We start from the raw sequence: 17,435 nt of genomic DNA on the forward strand, positions 1-17,435 counted from the left end.
GAGGTCCTCTGTCTGTTAAAAGCCAATCCAGAAGGCTCCTGACCAGATGTGACAACTAGGAAGAAAGAAGAGCTTGAAACACGATGATTCAATGTTTTACCATTGATAAGAAACACTGATCAGCACAGTTTTATTGTCTCCTTAGCATTCTGTTTATCTCAGGTGAATCTGTTCGGATCCACCCCATGTCTCTGACATGTAAAGTCCTTTTGCAGCACAGAAAATGATAACCGGTACTTTTACAACCCTTTAAATGCTGCTTTCATGTTGAGATGAGCAGTAAATCGTCATCTCTGGGACCCAACAGAGAGTTTTAACTGTCAGGAAACGGGTGAAGCTCCTTTATACCCTTATATTGAGCTTGGCTGTCATGTGCCTTTGAACATATAGAAAGCTCTGCACTCTGCACTGCAGTCTTTTCATGATGGTGTTTGAAAGCAGGTATTAATAACTGTTGTTCCACCAGCGAGCTACAGTATGTTCTGTCTCTATGATGTCCTCATGCCTCTCTTCGCATTCAGTTAGAGGTGAGTGTGTGTCCAGGGGCAGTTTCTGCAGGTCCTGACTGAGGGAACTGCACCTCAGCGTAGTATTTACAGTAGAAGAAGCCCACAGGCCTAATTGGCATGGTCAGTGAAGGAGCATATGCACTTTCCAGTGGGAGCCCATCTGACAGGGCCATTCGCTGATGACTGCCCACGTAGTCTCCATATGTGGCAGACAGAAGGGTCTGTACACACACTGCCCTTCAAATAATGAAGCCAAGTACTAAACCTCCACTTCAGCCTTTAAGAGGCCTTCATCCAGTGCTTCCTTTGAACACGTGTACTTGCACATGCCATCGGGGACAACTCAGACCTGTAAAAGCCTAAATGCTCCGTCACCTTATGCCTACAACCGGGCATGCACACGCAGAGAAGCTAAAAACATAATTGAACCGTTAACCTTTAGCTTGCTCTCACACATCGACGAACGAGAGCAAAAGGCAAAGAGATGTTACAAAGTAAAAGGAAGAAGGGAGCTGAAAGAAAAGGGAGTGATCACAGAGAAAGAGAGAAGCTGTATTGTGCGGCTGTGAATTCAGCCTCCAGCTGGGCAACTAAATAGACTTGGTCACTCATTTGTATGCAGAGGTCTATTCCGGACAGTTAAGGTTATTCATTCCCCTGGTTAAATCTCCCTGGCTTCTTCCTGAGCAGCTCCAAATTAATGAATGCCTTTTTACTAGTTGTAAACTGGCTTGTTACTTTTCACAATGGCTCCAAAGCCCTGCCCGCCACAGGTCGATCGAGTGCACCTGATGTTTTCTGGAGCTGCAGATGTTAGCGCATACTTAATAAGCCTGATCACAGGAGCCCCAACCTCGCAATGTAATTCCACTACCCAAGGTGCATCTGTTCTGCTTGTACTCGCAGGAACCTCATGCTGGTGGAACTGTTTCACAAAGTCACACAAGTCATTCAGTGGCTCAGCTGCCACCTCAATGACAGGCGGCAGAGGAATCAAAGGCAGGCGGGCCAAGGGGAAACTGTTGGATGCTGGCAGAGTGCTGCATGGCTTAAAGGCAACAAGTTTAAACTGCAGAGAATCAGTTTGTTTATTTGACTCCATGCACTGGGGAATGTTGGCAAAGTCAGAGGGAGAGATGCACAACTCCAATTCCAGAAAAGTTGGGATGCTGTGTAAAATGTGGATAAAAAGAGAATGCAACGATTTACGAATCACATCAGCCAAGAAGACGCATCATCATCAAGGGAGACATTTTACAATTTCATGATAACATGTCTCAAAGAAATTGGGACGGGTCCATGTTTCCCACTGTGTAGCATCCCCTCTTCTTTTAACAACATCTGGAACTGAGGAGACTAGCTGCTGGACCTTTGGGAAAGGCAATTTTATTTGTAGAGCACAATTCGTACACAGGGCAATTCAAAGTGCTTTACAGCTACATAAAATCACAAGAAGGCAATAAAATCATTCCAAAAAACATAAAAAATAATCATTAATTAATTAATTTAAAAGCGAAGAGTGCAGATAAAATACTTTCAGGTGTCATATGCACAGCTAAATAGAACTGTTTTCAGCCTGGATTTAAACATTGTCAGAGTTGAGGCCTGTCTCACATCTTCTGGAAGACTGTTCCAGATGTTAGGAGCATGAAACTGAAACGCAGCCTCACCTTGTTTAGTCCTGACTCTGGGCACCAGCAGGAGACCCCTCCCTGAGGTTCTCAGAGCCCGAGTTGGTTCATATGGCTCTAACATGTCAGAGATGTACTTTGATGCTTGACCATGAAGAGACTTGTACACAAGCAGAGCTGTTTTAAAGTCTATTAAAACAGAGAGGAATGTTGTCCCATTCCTGTCTGATGGAGGATTCCTGGATCTGGTGGTGAAACATCTGGACTGCAGCAGGTCAGTCCAGCACCCGAACTCTTCTACTACAAGGCTGTGCTGTTGGACTGAGAGCTGATAACCAGCTGGACGGTCCCTCTCCTCTTTAGTCTGGAGGACGCAGCATCAGGGTCTGATCCATCTGACCACAGAACAGTTTCCCACTCTGCCTCAGTCCATTTTAAATGAGCTTTGGTCAAGAGAAGACGGCAGTCAGCGGGGTTACATGGCACTGAAATAATCGGATTAATGGCTAAATTACTATGAGACTGAGTTATTAAGTTCATGTAGACACCTTAGTTATAACTCGGTTGAAAGTCACACTAAACCTGCTTGTAGACGGTGAAGCACGTGGTGAATTGGACTTTGCGTTCTGCGCATGCTCGAGATTTTTTCCCGGGGTCGTGAACCAGAAGTCGGGAGAGACGATATTACTGTTGTCGCCGCCGTCGGAAAGAAACAAACAACACGATGGAGAATACTCCGTTGTTGTTGGTGGTGGTGAAGAGGTCAACAGGAAGTGGCTCTGTTAGCAATAGTTGAAATGGGTACCTGCTTTGTGCTTATGATTCCATATACTTGGATAATGTGTCCCTAAAGCCCAGGCAGGGATTTCCAGGACAGAATCAGGTCTGTTTTTAATGCAGAGCTGCCTGAGGGCCTGATGGTCAGAGATGCCCAGCATTGATTTTCTGCTGTGTCCCTTCCTCTCTAAGGTGCTCTTTTTAAACCCGGTCATGTTACTGGCCTACTGCCAATAACTCTGATTCATTTCAACATGTTCCTCTAGCTTAATCGTTTTCGTACCATTTACTTTCCAGCTTTTTTTCCCCCTCAGTCACAACTTTTTTGATGTTCAGAAAACATTTTCTATGTTACACTGCGAATAAAATATTAGTTTATAATATTATAATAAAGTAAACATTTACATTTAACAAAGCATCCCGACTTTATTGGAATCATACAAGCCCAAAACAAAGAATCCCTTGTGCTAATAAACATTTCCCCATTTGTACAACTGGCCTCACTGTATCACTGGACCGTTGGACCCAGATTACTCACAATGCCTGCAGGTCAGAGGGCTTGTCAAGCCTTATAATATCCCTGGAGATATCTTCAATATTATCAAAATGAAACTCATAAACGAGCGCAGCAAGTGCTGCGGTTTCTTGCCTCTTCAGCTTCTTCTGAGTTTAATCCATTTCACACCCACCTTAGGCCACAAAGTAAATAGATTGTGAGTTTCTGTTGCTTCTTTTATGCTCCCAGTCAAATGTGATGTTTCTGCCTCTGTTTTTCCCGGAAGACTTTGGCTGACCCACTTTCACTCATCCTGCACACCTTCAAGGCATTAACAGAATCCAGAATATTTACAGTTGAGTGTAGAATCGATGTGATATGATTAAGTAATGACTTTGAAACAATTAGATAAGCTGCTGCAGTGTGCAGCCATTTGCTAAGAGTTCCATCTGCGGAAATCTCATAGTGTAGCTTGGGTGGAGATCTCTGTGTTTAATTAATTGAATCTCTACTCAACAACATAGCTGAAAAATCTACAAAGCACAACAAATAAAAAAAAATCAATCTTTTTTAATTAGAAACTTTACATTTTGGTCGCTCTTTATTGGCAAAAAAGAGGAATGTCCATTAACCCGACGCTGTTCTTGTTGGATAATTCACACATCCTAGTACGGCTGGGCGATATGGGAAAAAGTCATGTCACGATATTTTTTTTCATATATATATCGATGTATAGCCTATCGGGTCCATAACTTTTAGCATCCCCTTGAACCCCTTATTTTCCACTGTGCTTATTGGCAGCATGTCTTTTGCAACACAATAAGCTGCATGTGTAATCACAGTGTCTCTTAGGTTTTGTGTCATACGGCGCTGGATAAAGCAGACTCTGAATCTTCTGCTCCTGCTGCACACTCGTTGTTATCGGGGGAAGATTAGCACCTGTTCCGGGCTGTGTTGGTAAAAGTTAGCATTCTCCGTGCTCAAACGGGCGGCGCTGCTTCAGGTGATGAAAGAGATTAGCGGTATTCCCCATCTTTGCTGGAACATGTGCTCGACATCATTTGTAGTGCACACTACTCTGTTTCGTGTCGGACTTCAAAAAACCAAAATACCTCCACACCACCGAACTTTTCGGGCCCTTCTAATCAACAATGTCATCAACGATGTCATCCCTTCAGCTTGGGCTGCGTCTCCCGTCGTTTCTTCAGAGGGAGCAGCTAGCATGGCTAGCTGTTAGCATGGCTCTATTTCAGCCACGTGATCAGCGCGGCGCGACTCTTGTTGTCATTGGCTGTGTGTGTTGTCTGTCCAAAGATGAAAGAATGTAATGTAATCTATGGAAAAGTATATCGACCATGTTTCAAAAGTTATTCCTTGATAGCTATGGTTTTATGGCCCAGCCCTACATCCTAGTAAAAGGCAGCGAGCCCCACACAGTGATGTTGTTGGTTCGGGTGGCAGCTCCACGGTGCCGGCTTGCTTTTATACACATATAGTCTGTTTCACCCCTGTCACTGCCTCCCTTGCCGGCTCAGAGGTATATACGCAGCAGATCAAATTTAACCCTGCTTCTGGTACCTAGGTGGGGTTTTAATATGACAAATGTTTGCTCATGTTTGTTCACTGGTTCCACCTGTAACACTTGCTTCATCTTATTGGTTGAAGTTCCCTCTCCTGACTTCCATAGAGGTTTGCTGCTGCTATGTTTGTTTTTTCCTTCCCAGTAACAAACCCAACAATCACTGTACCACTCTCTGGATTCAAAACTCCTGACTGTATCCTGACTGTAGCGTCTGTCTTGTTTTGCAGGTGATCCTGATGCTGACCAAACTATTTGACTTCAACCTCAACAGTGTGACTGAGAGTTCATTATGGAGGTAAGCTTATCACAGGAGCTGAGCTTTCCAAAGAAGCCTAAAGCAGTTTGACAACATAAACTGGTCAGAGAGGACGGCTGGATGCGGCTCTTAGTTTGCTGGTTTGAGTTGCTACCAGCGATGCTTGGAGATAGGATTCAGATTTTCACAAGGGTCTTAAAAATGTCATTAATGAAACACTCACAACTTTTAGGGGGTAAAACACACAGAAGGAAATTAAATGATGAGCTCCAGTAGCTCTGGTTCTAATGTCGCTGGGCACCAGGAATCCCTCACATGAAGGCCACTAATCATGTGTGGACCTGAAGGCTTGTTCGTGGTGCAGCTTTGCTGGAAGAGTCCATTTCAACTCTGGATTGTGATGTAATTCTGCTAGATGTCTTTTAGGATGTTTGCATAGAATAAAAGTAATTTTTCCAACCTTCCTTATATCATTAAAGATGTTTTAACACTTTATCACAAACTTTGAAATTTCAGGGCTGAAGTCTGAAGGTGTTTTATCTTCACGTTGAGCTTTTAACCTCTTTAACGGTGTGCTGCTCTCTTTGGATGTTAATTTGTTTGACACATCTCTATGTATATAACTTTTTAGATGATGAGTAATGAAATTAAGATTAAGAGTTCATAACAGCTGTTAGTTCCACTACAAACAGGACCGCTGTGTAACTCACCATCCTGGTCCAACAGCAAGTAAAGATGAAAGTAAAATCTTTGCATTCAGGCGGATGGATTTTTCCTTTAAAATGACTGAACAAAAAAACAATTAATGAGCCAGAAAAGGACTTTCTTTTTTATTTATTATTATTTTTGTCATCCAGAGCATCATCTCTCAGGTTTTCCTCAGCATAACCCATAACTTTTTGATGCCTAAACCAAACCACATCGAACTTGTTTTCTAAACCAAGCCAAATGGAAACTGAAAGCACAAATAAACTGCATCTAAAAACCGAAATCAGCTTTTAAAGTAGAGTAATTGTGTTTGAAATAAAAGTATTGAATTGACAGGACATAAAGTCGAGTCTCCCTGCTGACTCATTGACACCCTTCAGTCCCACCAATTTTGACTTTTGTCTTTTGCACCTGGTAAACACCCTTTGTTACAGTTTCATGTGCTCGTGCCAGGACAACACTGGTACTCAGTGAATGTGTGCTGCGTGGGCAGAGTCTATGGCCATCGGCCCTGCTCAGATCCAGCAGGGCGAGTGACAAAACGCCCACCTTGACCATATGGTGTCTACACAAACCCAACAGGGTCTTTTTTCTAATGCCAAGCAAAAAATGCTCATAAATGTAGGAATAAAGTTAGTGAATCTGCTAATTTTTCTTCTTCTCAACTTCGTCAATGACTGACCCAGCGATCCCGAACATCTTTCTAAAGCTGCTGTATGAATAAGACATGCAGAATTAAAGCGATGAAGGCCAAAAACCTCGACTCATTTCCCCAGTTCCTCCAGAACAGCAGTAGACTGTGGGAAGCTTTGGATGGGCTGTCTGAGAAATGCACAATGCTGCCAAACACATCAGCATAACAAAGCAGGTAATGTCTGACTCACTGGGAACAAAAATAATTTAGCAAAAGAAAAGAAAGTCTTATCTGCACTTTTTTTATTTCCTGACATTTCACATGTGCTCCAAAGTGAGCTAAAGCACAGATTATTTACCAGGATTAAATGCTAAAATAGTTTAAATTTCTTTCAACCATTTGGTTAAAGTGTTGCTCAGCTCTGTTCATGTTGAATTTAGAGGACATTATAAAAGTTCCTTTTACAGTGAGTTACTGTTATTTGTAACCAGGACTGATTTTCTGCCAAGACTGTCCCATAGATGTTAATGCACATTAATATAATTTAAGTAAATTTACCTTTAACCAAATAAAAAGCTTTATAGTGAACCGTTCTTGTGGAATAGCATATAATATTCCTGACAAGTTTTATCATTGATTTGAGAGGAATTGACTTTACTGGAGGAAAGTATTTTTCCTTCAGTTCTCACACACAGCATCACTAAATGTACCATTATATGGCTGCACTTGGCTCACAGAGGACCGGGTGATGCTGCTGCTGCTGCCACATTACCCTGGTAATGCTTCCTCTACTACCGGCTTCACTAACAGCATTATAAATCTGATGGCTTTAGAAAACAGTCTCTCGTAATGGATGGATGATTAAAGGTGGATGAAGACGAGCCTGACAGAAAGACAGATGAGTGAAGAGATGATCCACATTTTGAGTGAGTGAAGAGTCTAATGGGAGCACGAGACATTAGTGGACAGTTTACAGCCGGGAAGGCAGACAGAGGAGCAGCAGATGATGCATTCTGGTCTGGAATGAATCCAGATCTCCTCTGGAAGAGTTTGAATGTTAATCTTGGCGTTGCTGCTTGTTGTGGCCACAAATTGCTGCATAAGGGAACAGCTTTAAACTTTTATACCCATCAATCATGTGATGGGTGTGTCTGTCAACCTGCCCGTCATTCCTTTGTACAAGGCAGTCATGCCATCGTTTTGCTGCCTTTAGTTTCTTATGTCTTCTACAAGTACAGGCTTATATTTGCTGCAGTGATCTACAAGGTTAGGCTTAGGTTTTATTGTAATTTTCGTGACCTTTATGATCACTTCCCTGGGAAAGGCTTTGAAATGCTTTGGTTTACTCTCCATTAATATTGTAATGGTTAAGAAGAGGTGACGACCCAGACGCGGGACACCTACAGATCATGTATTAAAGGGATAGTTCACCTCTTTTGACATGAAGCTGTATGACATCCCATACTAGCAATATCGTGCATCAACATTGACATTGACTGCTGCGTCCTGTGAGCCGAGTTCCGGCCTCGTTTTGGTGTTGATGAAAGTAGTCCGGCTAGTTGGCTGGGGTTTAAAAAATAAAGCGTTTTGCTTCTCAAAACAATATGCGTTCATAAGAGTAATACATTTGCATCACAAAATCGTTGTCCAGGAAAAAGTCAGACCTCACAATCGCTTGGCGCTATTTTCTCTCCCTTCGTATCACTGCGTGCTGCCACCTGCCGCACCTGTTTCACGGTGTTTACTGCTCGGAAAGTTACCCTTTCTGTCGACAGGTGGCAAACTGTCGGAAATTCCACAAACAAGTCTTTAATGTACATGAACTCTCAGAGTAAAACAGGCTAAACTTCAAGCAAAATGCAACAACATGCATGAAAGCTTGAGTGTAGCGCTGGAGCGTCTCCCCGACAGCTACCTGTGTGAGAGGTTGGGTACACCTGCACTTGAACTGTGGGAGGGAGACTTATGCATGTACGGGAGGGACATGCAACCAGCCGCGGCCGCTGTATTTGGGCAGGATGGGCAGAGCCCCGTCTGCCACACCTGCCACACCCCCAACCTTTCCGAAATGATAGATAAAATATTTATTTCAACTTCAATCACAGTGGGAATCGTATTACACCTATGGCTTGTGACGGACTTTGCGAGTGGAATCTGTTTTTATTTTCGCTGAAATATAGCCTACCTCCAGTGTGGCTGCTTAACGTTAGATCTATGGCCACTGGCCAGGGCAGATGCCTGGCGGCCCTCAGCTAAGCCCGGCCCCGCCGCCCCTTCTTAGAACTGTCGAGCACCAATCAGAATCACTGTAGGCCCCTACTTAGCATAATATCATGTAACATTTAGCGCGCCTGTATAGATGCTATTGGGGCAGGTGTATGATCTGCCCTGATATGATGTATGACTTGCCCTGGACATGGAAAGGACTCAAAGGGTTTAAGAAATATATTACTCCGCCCATCTAGCCAGTGGGAACTTCAGTGCCGCCAAATTCCCCTACAAACTTGTTGGATAAAACGGAAAACTATGTCGGATTTGATGAAGGATATTGGCTGTTTAATCCGGATTCCGATTGTAGTAGGTAAAGATTTTACTTTATAGTTGCTATCTTACAAAGTTTAAGTGATTGTGAACGAAGTCTTTGCAAAATGGGAAACTGGGAGTGATTTAATGAAATATCTTAGCTTGATGAGCAAAGCAATGTTGAGACAGTAAACAATGTGTTGACAGCTTCGTACATGTACAGTAGGTTACTTGTCTGCTAGCTTAGGTTTCCCCAAGAGTAGCTAAAAACGTTGTAAGGATCTCCTCCGAGAATCTTTGCTACACACTGTCCCGCCTACTGCTATATTACTCTGCACAACCTCATAAGCGAGTCAGTCTGATAGTAGGCTACAGTGAGTGAAGTTTTAACCATGGCTGCTAACATCGAACCTGTACTCAATAGCGTTGAGTTTCTCTTGGAGAACTCATTTGAAAGACTAGATTTGGGAACAAAATTGGCTATTAAAAACCTCGGCCCCCATAAACCTGATATTAATATAGTTCAGCAAACAATGGATAAGGGTAGGTCTTTCAATCGGACGTTTTCCCGTGCGTGGTATGACAAAAAGCCCTGGCTCTCTGGTTGTTCCAATAGGAATAAAATGTTCTGTTTTCCCATGCTTGCTCTTCCAATCGCCTGGCACGGGGGGACAAGGGGATATGTGGAGCACTGTCGGTGTGTGTGACATGAAGCATTTTTCGGAAAAGGCAAAAAAACACCATTTGCGACAAGTTTCCCTCAAATTGAAACATAGGCAGTATTAATTCTGTTAAAATATATCAGAAATGTACTGTATGTCCTCAGGATGAATGATGTTGCTGTGTTTTTTGTTGTAACACTAGAGGGCGCAAGAGCGCACACAATGATTAATGTGTATCAATATGACATTGTATGTTTGGCACTATGGACTTACCGTAGTTGGACATTTTGAAATGTGCGTTTGTCGTGTGCATCTCAGTGTACGTTCGGCTCAACTGGCAGATGGCCATGTTTTATGGTTCGGTGAAATAAATGGGATAAAATGCAAAGAAGTCGTCAGCTCCTTCCCTGCGAATCGTCAGCAGCAACACTCTGATGCTAAACTCAACAGGTTATGGGCCCAGGAGTCGTTCGGAAGAGAAGCTAGTCGACGAAAGTCAAGAAAGTTGGAACGGATCGCGTGTTGAGAAAACTGCCAACCTGAGGACATTGCAGCTTTCAACCTGAGGAGAGGGGCAAGCTAACATGGCGGAGCAACGAAGGACAAGTAGCAGCAGGCTACATCGACTGCTGTTCGACGGAGACGAGACAAAGTATGAAGTATGGGAAACGAAATTATTGGGACATTTTCATTTAATAGGGCTGAAAAACACTGTGATAAATAAGCCACGAACAGCAGATGAAAAAGAAGAAGATCCTGAGAAGAACGCAGACGCGTATGCAATGTTGATCTTACTGCTAGATGACAAAAGTCTGTCTCTGGTAATGAGAGATGCGCAAAATGATGGCAGAAAAGCGTTAGGTATTTTAAGACAGTATTATGCGTGGACGGGAAAGCCTCGTATAATTAATTTGTACACCACGCTGACCTCACTACAGAAGTCCAATGACGAAAATGTGATGGACTATATAATTAGAGCAGAGACCGCCATAACTACCCTGAGAAATGCAGGAGAAACGTTGGGGGACGGTCTGCTAGTGGCTATGGTGTTGAAGGGATTGCCAGAGAGCTTTAAGCCATTCAATTCAATTCATTCGCAATTCATGTAGCGCACACGTATGAAAACATCACGTTTGCTGACTTCAAGACCAAACTGCGGAGTTTTGAAGAGACCGAGAACATCAGAGCAACTGAGTCCAACGACAGAGTGATGAAGACTGAGGGGAGAACCGGACGGCGACCTCCAAAGGCTAGCGCACGAGGATCGACGAAAGACGACAGCGAGATGGTGTGCTTCAAGTGCGGGACCAAAGGGCACCGAGCGAGAGCGTGTAGACAGAAGACATGGTGCAGTGTTTGCAGAAGTGACACACACAGGGACGCAACATGCAGGCGTAAGGACAAAGACAGAGACAAAAGGGACGGCGTGAACAAAGTTTCGGAGAATGCTGAGGTCGAGGAGGACTACGCGTTCAAGATGGCGGACGACGGGCCAGTGTCCAGCGGCAGCCGGCGCGCAACGTGCAGGAGAGGGGCCCGATGGTGGACACCGGAGCCACATCCCATGTCATCAACGACATCGCCTTGTTCACCAGTTTCGACAGCACCTTCAGGCCGGAGACCCACAGCGTCGAGTTGGCTGATGGCACCAGATGCAATGGCGTCGCACAGCGGAGAGGCACTGTAGTGGTTACCCTCATCGACAGCAGTGGACGGCGGTGCAAAGCACAACTAAGAGACGCTCTGTATGTACCATCGTATCCACAGAACATTTTCTCGGTGAAGGCAGCAACCACGAATGGATCCACAGTCGTCTTCAAAGAAGACAAAGACGTCCTGATAGCCAGAGACGGTACCAGTTTTGACATCCATGTGTACGGCCAGTTGTACTACCTGCACACTGAGGGTGAGTCTAATGATGATAAGTGAAATGCAACCCACGACATCCAAGCATGGCATGAGATACTTGGCCACTGTAACTATGATGATGTGCTTAGGTTACATGATGTTGTTGATGATATGCAGATCAAAGGAAAAATGAGTAGGCCTGAACAAGAGTGTGATGTGTGTATTCAGGGGAAGTTTACACAAACTAGAAATCGGAACCCCGATGCCAGAGCAAAGGCTCCATTAGAGATGGTACACAGAGACCTTGCAGGTCCAGTTGCCACAGAGTCACTAGATGGGTACAAGTATGTGCAATCTTTTACTGATGATTACTCCAATGCAATGTGTGTTTACTTTCTGAAGAAAAAGAGTGATGCACTGCAGGCAACTGAGAAGTTTTTTGCTGATGTATCCCCTTATGGGAAAGTGAGGTGCATCAGATCTGATAATGGAACTGAGTTCACAGGTGGTGATTTCCAGACGCTACTAAGGAAAAACAAAATTAGGCATGAAACACAGCTCCGTACTCCCAGCACCAAAATGGAACTGCAGAACGTGGGTGGCGTACTCTTTTCGAGATGGGGAGGTGCATGCTAGTCGAAAGCGAGGTACCAAAACTTCTATGGCATTATGCAGTACAAACGGCAGCAGTGGTACGCAACAGATGCTTCAATAAGCGCACAGGGCTGACTCCATACGAGATGTTGATAAACAAAAAGCCCAATGTGTCCAGAATGCAACGATTTGGGTCTGTTTGCTACACTTACAAACAGGAAAAGGGAAAACTTGACTCCAGATGCGAACAGGGACGTTTTGTGGGGTACGACAAAAATAGCCCAGCGTATTTGGTGTATCACCCAGACACGAACAAAGTGCAAAAACACCGGCTGGTGAAGTTTGTGAACAAAACGGCTGCAGAAATACAAACACAGACAGATGAGCCAGATCTAAATGATGACAGTGTGGGGCACAGAGTTAGGACTAGTGGGACGCAGGGGGTCAAAAGGAGTGCAGAAAAAAAAGCTCCAGAGCTAAATGAACCCGGTAAAAGTCCACGTCGTGATAGTAAAAGGGCAGCAAAGGAGTCTACTGAACAAAATGAAACAGAGAGTGTTACAAGCGTTGATCCTGAGAGTAGGCGGTATCCAACTAGAGAAAGGAAGGCACCGAATTACCTAGGCGCGTACGTAACCGAAGACAATGATAGTGACGGGATGCATGTCACAGTAGACTACTGCTGCAGAGCAGTTTGTGGCATTCCGCAGACCTATGGTGAAGCTATGCAGTCAGACAATTCAAAAGAGTGGAGAAAAGCAATGGATGAGGAAATCCAGTCTTTAAATTACAACAAAACCTTTACCCTGACAACACTACCCGTGGGCAAGAAACCAGTGGGGGGTAGGTGGGTGTACACAATCAAGTCTGGTGTAGATGGGAATGAACAATACAAGGCTCGATTTGTCGCCAAAGGCTACAGCCAGAAAATGGGAGTAGACTATGGGGAGACGTTTTCACCAACTGCAGATCTAACGAGTGTAAGAGTTGTGCTACAGAAGGCAGTGCAGGAAAATTTACTGGTCCACCAAATGGACGTGAAAACCGCGTTCTTACATGCCCCCATCGACTACGAAATCTACATAAATCCACCAGAGGGTTATCAAGAAAAAGAGGGTGTAGTCTATAAGCTGGAGAAATCGCTTTATGGGATCAAACAGTCTGGACGAAAATGGAATAGGGTTTTACACGACTGTCTAACTGAAAATGGATTCACACAAAACAAAGCTGACCACTGTGTATATTCTCAAGAGTCAAAAGAAGGGAAAGTGATCATAATTTTATGGGTCGATGACTTAATCATTGCTGCAAGCAATGAAGAAAAACTCAAAAAGGTAAAAGGCATGCTTGCAGAGCAATTCAAGATGAAGGATTTGGGGCAACTCAAATATTTTCTTGGTATTGATTTTGATTTTTCTGATGGGTGTATTAAGATGTCACAAGAGAAGTACACAAACAAAATTCTACAGCGTTTCAACATGTCAGAATGTAGGGTGAGAGAAACTCCTTGTGAGCAAAAGCTTGAATACAGTGATGATGCAGTTAAAATGACAGACATCAGGGTGTACAGAGAGGCCGTAGGCAGTCTGATATACCTGACGACCTGCACTAGGCCTGATCTGAGTTTTGTGGTAAGCAGGCTGTCACAGTACCTTGCTGAGCCTACAGAGGAGCAACGGGTCACTGTGAAGCATGTCCTGCGATACCTTAAAGGTACAGCAGACAAAGGTTTAACCTTTAGGAGAAACAGCACTGAAAATCTTGGTATACAAGCATACAGCGAGGCAGACTGGGCAGCTGATAACAGTGATCGCCGCAGTACCATAGGATACTGTGTAAGCCTTAGTGAAAACAGTGCACTTGTTTCATGGAAGACAAAGAAGCAACCTACTGTTGCACTTTCCACATGCGAAGCAGAGTATATGGCACTTGTTTCTACTGTTCAAGAGTGTCTTTACCTAGAGCAATTACTGGGGAATATGGATGGTTACAAATACACACAAACGGTCATACATGAAGACAATCAGGGAACAATTGCTCTTGCCAGAATCCCTGTTAACAGAAAGCGTCGTAAACACATAGACATTAAGTATCACTTCATTAGATCTATTGTGAATGAGGGTAAGGTGAATCTGATGTATTGTTCTACTGATGAGATGGTCGCTGATTTGATGACGAAACCTGTCAGCAAGTTCAAATTGAGAAAGTTTGCAGGTCTTCTTTTTGGTGATTAATATGTGTAAGCCAAGGGTACACATTATTTCAATTTTGTTTGATGTTTTTCTGTTACCAACCTGAGTACAAGTGGGGGTGTTAAAATATATGAGAAATGTACTGTATGTCCTCAGGATGAATGATGTTGCTGTGTTTTTTGTTGAAACACTAGAGGGCGCAAGAGCGCACACAATGATTAATGTGTATCAATATGACATTGTATGTTTGGCACTATGTACTTACCGTAGTTGGACATTTTTAAATGTGCGTTTGTCGTGTGCATCTCAGTGTACGTTCGGCTCAACTGGCAGATGGCCATGTTCTATGGTTCGGTGAAATAAATGGGATAAAATGCAAAGAAGTCGTCAGCTCCTTCCCTGCGAATCGTCAGCAGCAACACTCTGATGCTAAACTCAACAAATTCCTTTCACAAACTTTCTCTTCGCTCATTTTCATGGGGCTTTTGTGTTTGTTGTATGGCAGACTTTTATGCGAGTGCGCACATCCCCCCCTGCGTATGGTTGCATAGACTATTGGCCTATTGCGTATGCTCCATAAAAGTTTGCATTATGATAACGCAGATCATCTGCCCCGCCTATTTTCCAGACCACGAGCCGCTACTGCATGCAACTCCTCAGAGAAAGAACCCAGCGGAGATTTTGTCAGGTCCTTGGCTAATTGGCATATCGACAGACATGTTTAACCACAGCAGATATATTTATGTCACTCAACATACGAACAGCAAGTATTTTCCTCGCATTAATAAACGATTGCAGCTCACCGATGTGTCACTGAAGCAATGGGAGACGGCCCCACGAGGGCTGATGCCACACAAATGTTCCAGTGAGGTGGATGACAGCAGCTCGAGCGTGCAGCATTTAGGAAACAAAAGGCTGCGTTTAATGTCATCATGGAACTAATTTTTTTGACTTTTTCTGTCCCAGACATCCCAGTTTGAGTTGTTCTGTGTTACACTGAATATAGTGAGGATTAAAGAAAACCTTTAATATTGTTTGTACAGTGATTTCATAAATTCATGCCGCGCTTTGTACAATCACCACGAGCTCTCCGCAGAGATGTTTTTATGTGTGTACATTTTAACATAATTATTGTTGTCTAAAAAAAACACGATGAGAAAAACTGAGGACACATCATTTTTCTGAATCAAGAACTTCAGGAACAGCATTGTTTTTTCTTGCTGTATTGTGATGAAATGCATTAATGGTGTGAAGTTTGGAACTATGTGCTGTCAGAGACATGCAGGTATTGGACTGATTACCAGCATTGGCCGGTCTTATGCTACATGGATCGGTATCGGGGACGAAAAACAAACAAAAAAAAAGTCGATCGGGACATCCCGGAAGAAAAGCACGTTTCCTAACCCCGTGACGTTTTCCATCGAAGTCGAGGAGCGATGATAACTCAACAGCTGAATCTGGGAAGCCAACACACTCCAACCACTCCACAGCCCTGACCTCTCTCTATAAATATACGCTTATAGATATATAAGAAATAGGAAAAAAAAAGCATCCCTGAATGATGTAGCAGTTGCACAACTTTTAGACCTAAATAAGAACCATTGGGCTCTTTGGACCTAAGATGCTTGGGAGGATTTTGAAATACAGTAAGTCTCTGCATCTCCATCATGAAGACAGAGTGATATTCAAACCTGTTCCAAAAATACTCAAAGGACACAACTGAAACAAAGCTCAACAAAGGTGCATCGGCACCAGGCAGCGTCTTCACTGGATGCAATGTGGGCTCACGACTCTTTGTAGAATTTATCTCTTTTATTGTTGGATTTGGACTCCGAAATAAAATACTAGGAAGTCACGACTGTAAGCCATAAAGTTCTGATTTAATTTCAACCCCCGTTTCCATTCAACTGGATTACTTTTTATGTGACAGGAAGGACAATTTGGATGAATATGAGCAAAAATCACATGCAACAGAGCCGTTTATACGTGCAACTGGAACAGGTGAATGTCAGAGTCCCTCAGTCCATCATCACTCAGCTGAATCCAACAGCACAGCGGCGTGCGCTACGCCCTGACTGGAAGGTGCACAAATGCATGCAAGCAGTCTTTGGTCTTATTTGTCCCCTTTCTGCGAGGAGTGTATATATGAGAGGTGCACACATCTGCCTGCATCTGTGGAGCAGAAGTGGAGCAGGAAAACAGTTCCTGGAAATAAACATCACACAGAATCTGTCATTGGCATCTTACACCGCCAACCTGGTTCAGAAAGCTCAGTAATTACTACATTTTCAAAGCTGAGGAGGCTTAAGGAACAGGAGCCACACAGATCTTTGGAAATATCAGAAACAAGCGGGAGATTTGGGGCTTTGCAGCATGTATTGTTAACATCTGTGGTGTAGTGAGGTGCCTTTTCTGAGCCAAAAGGAGACAAGAAGAAGAAATCCTCCCAGAGCCTGTTCACACTGCTGCTGCCCTACCACAATCAGGGGCAGCTCTTCCCTCAGGATGAGGCTACATAATTCACAGAAGTAATTCATATTTCTAGCTTGATAAATAATAAATGTTCATATGTTTTTCATAACTTCTGCTCGTTAAGGGGACATGATGAATTCGAACCTGTTCTTATTCCCATCAGATTCAGCTGGTATCTGCAGCCTGTGGAGCATTTTTCAGCCTGGGACTCCAGGACCAGGTCACATCTTTTAATCTGGAGGAAAGTGGATGAATAAAACAACAGTTTTCATCCAGTTTTATTTGCTTTACTACAGTGGAGACAGTGATCCTGTTTCTTAACTCTCTAAAATCTCCTTTTTAAAGCTCGGTGGAAAAATCAACTGATTCCAACCAAGTGAACTACTTTTTTTTCTTCATTTACTTCTGAAGCTGCTCTCACTGACAGCTCGTGTTCATTTTTTTTTTTTTATCTATACACAGATATTACCATGATGGACTGCAGTGTGTTTAAGGTGGCATCCTGCCTGTCCTCTCAGCAGTCATGTTCCTCATGGATGATTTCAGGGGCC

At 43.6% G+C, this 17,435-nt stretch overlaps 1 protein-coding gene across 5 annotated transcripts in view; it reads left to right on the forward strand.

Annotated features, from left to right (window-relative positions):
• Positions 1-17,435, forward strand: part of sorcs1 (sortilin-related VPS10 domain containing receptor 1) — a 194,822-nt gene that overhangs the window by 83,567 nt on the left and 93,820 nt on the right. For all 5 annotated transcript variants that reach the window (XM_075463338.1, XM_075463339.1, XM_075463340.1 and 2 more), the window contains exon 2: positions 5,223-5,290. In XM_075463338.1, the coding sequence (XP_075319453.1) occupies positions 5,223-5,290 (68 nt within the window). The remainder of the gene's footprint in view (positions 1-5,222; positions 5,291-17,435) is intronic.

This window comes from Odontesthes bonariensis, chromosome 4, assembly GCF_027942865.1.
Source record: "Odontesthes bonariensis isolate fOdoBon6 chromosome 4, fOdoBon6.hap1, whole genome shotgun sequence".
In the NCBI taxonomy this organism is placed as follows: domain Eukaryota; kingdom Metazoa; phylum Chordata; class Actinopteri; order Atheriniformes; family Atherinopsidae; genus Odontesthes; species Odontesthes bonariensis.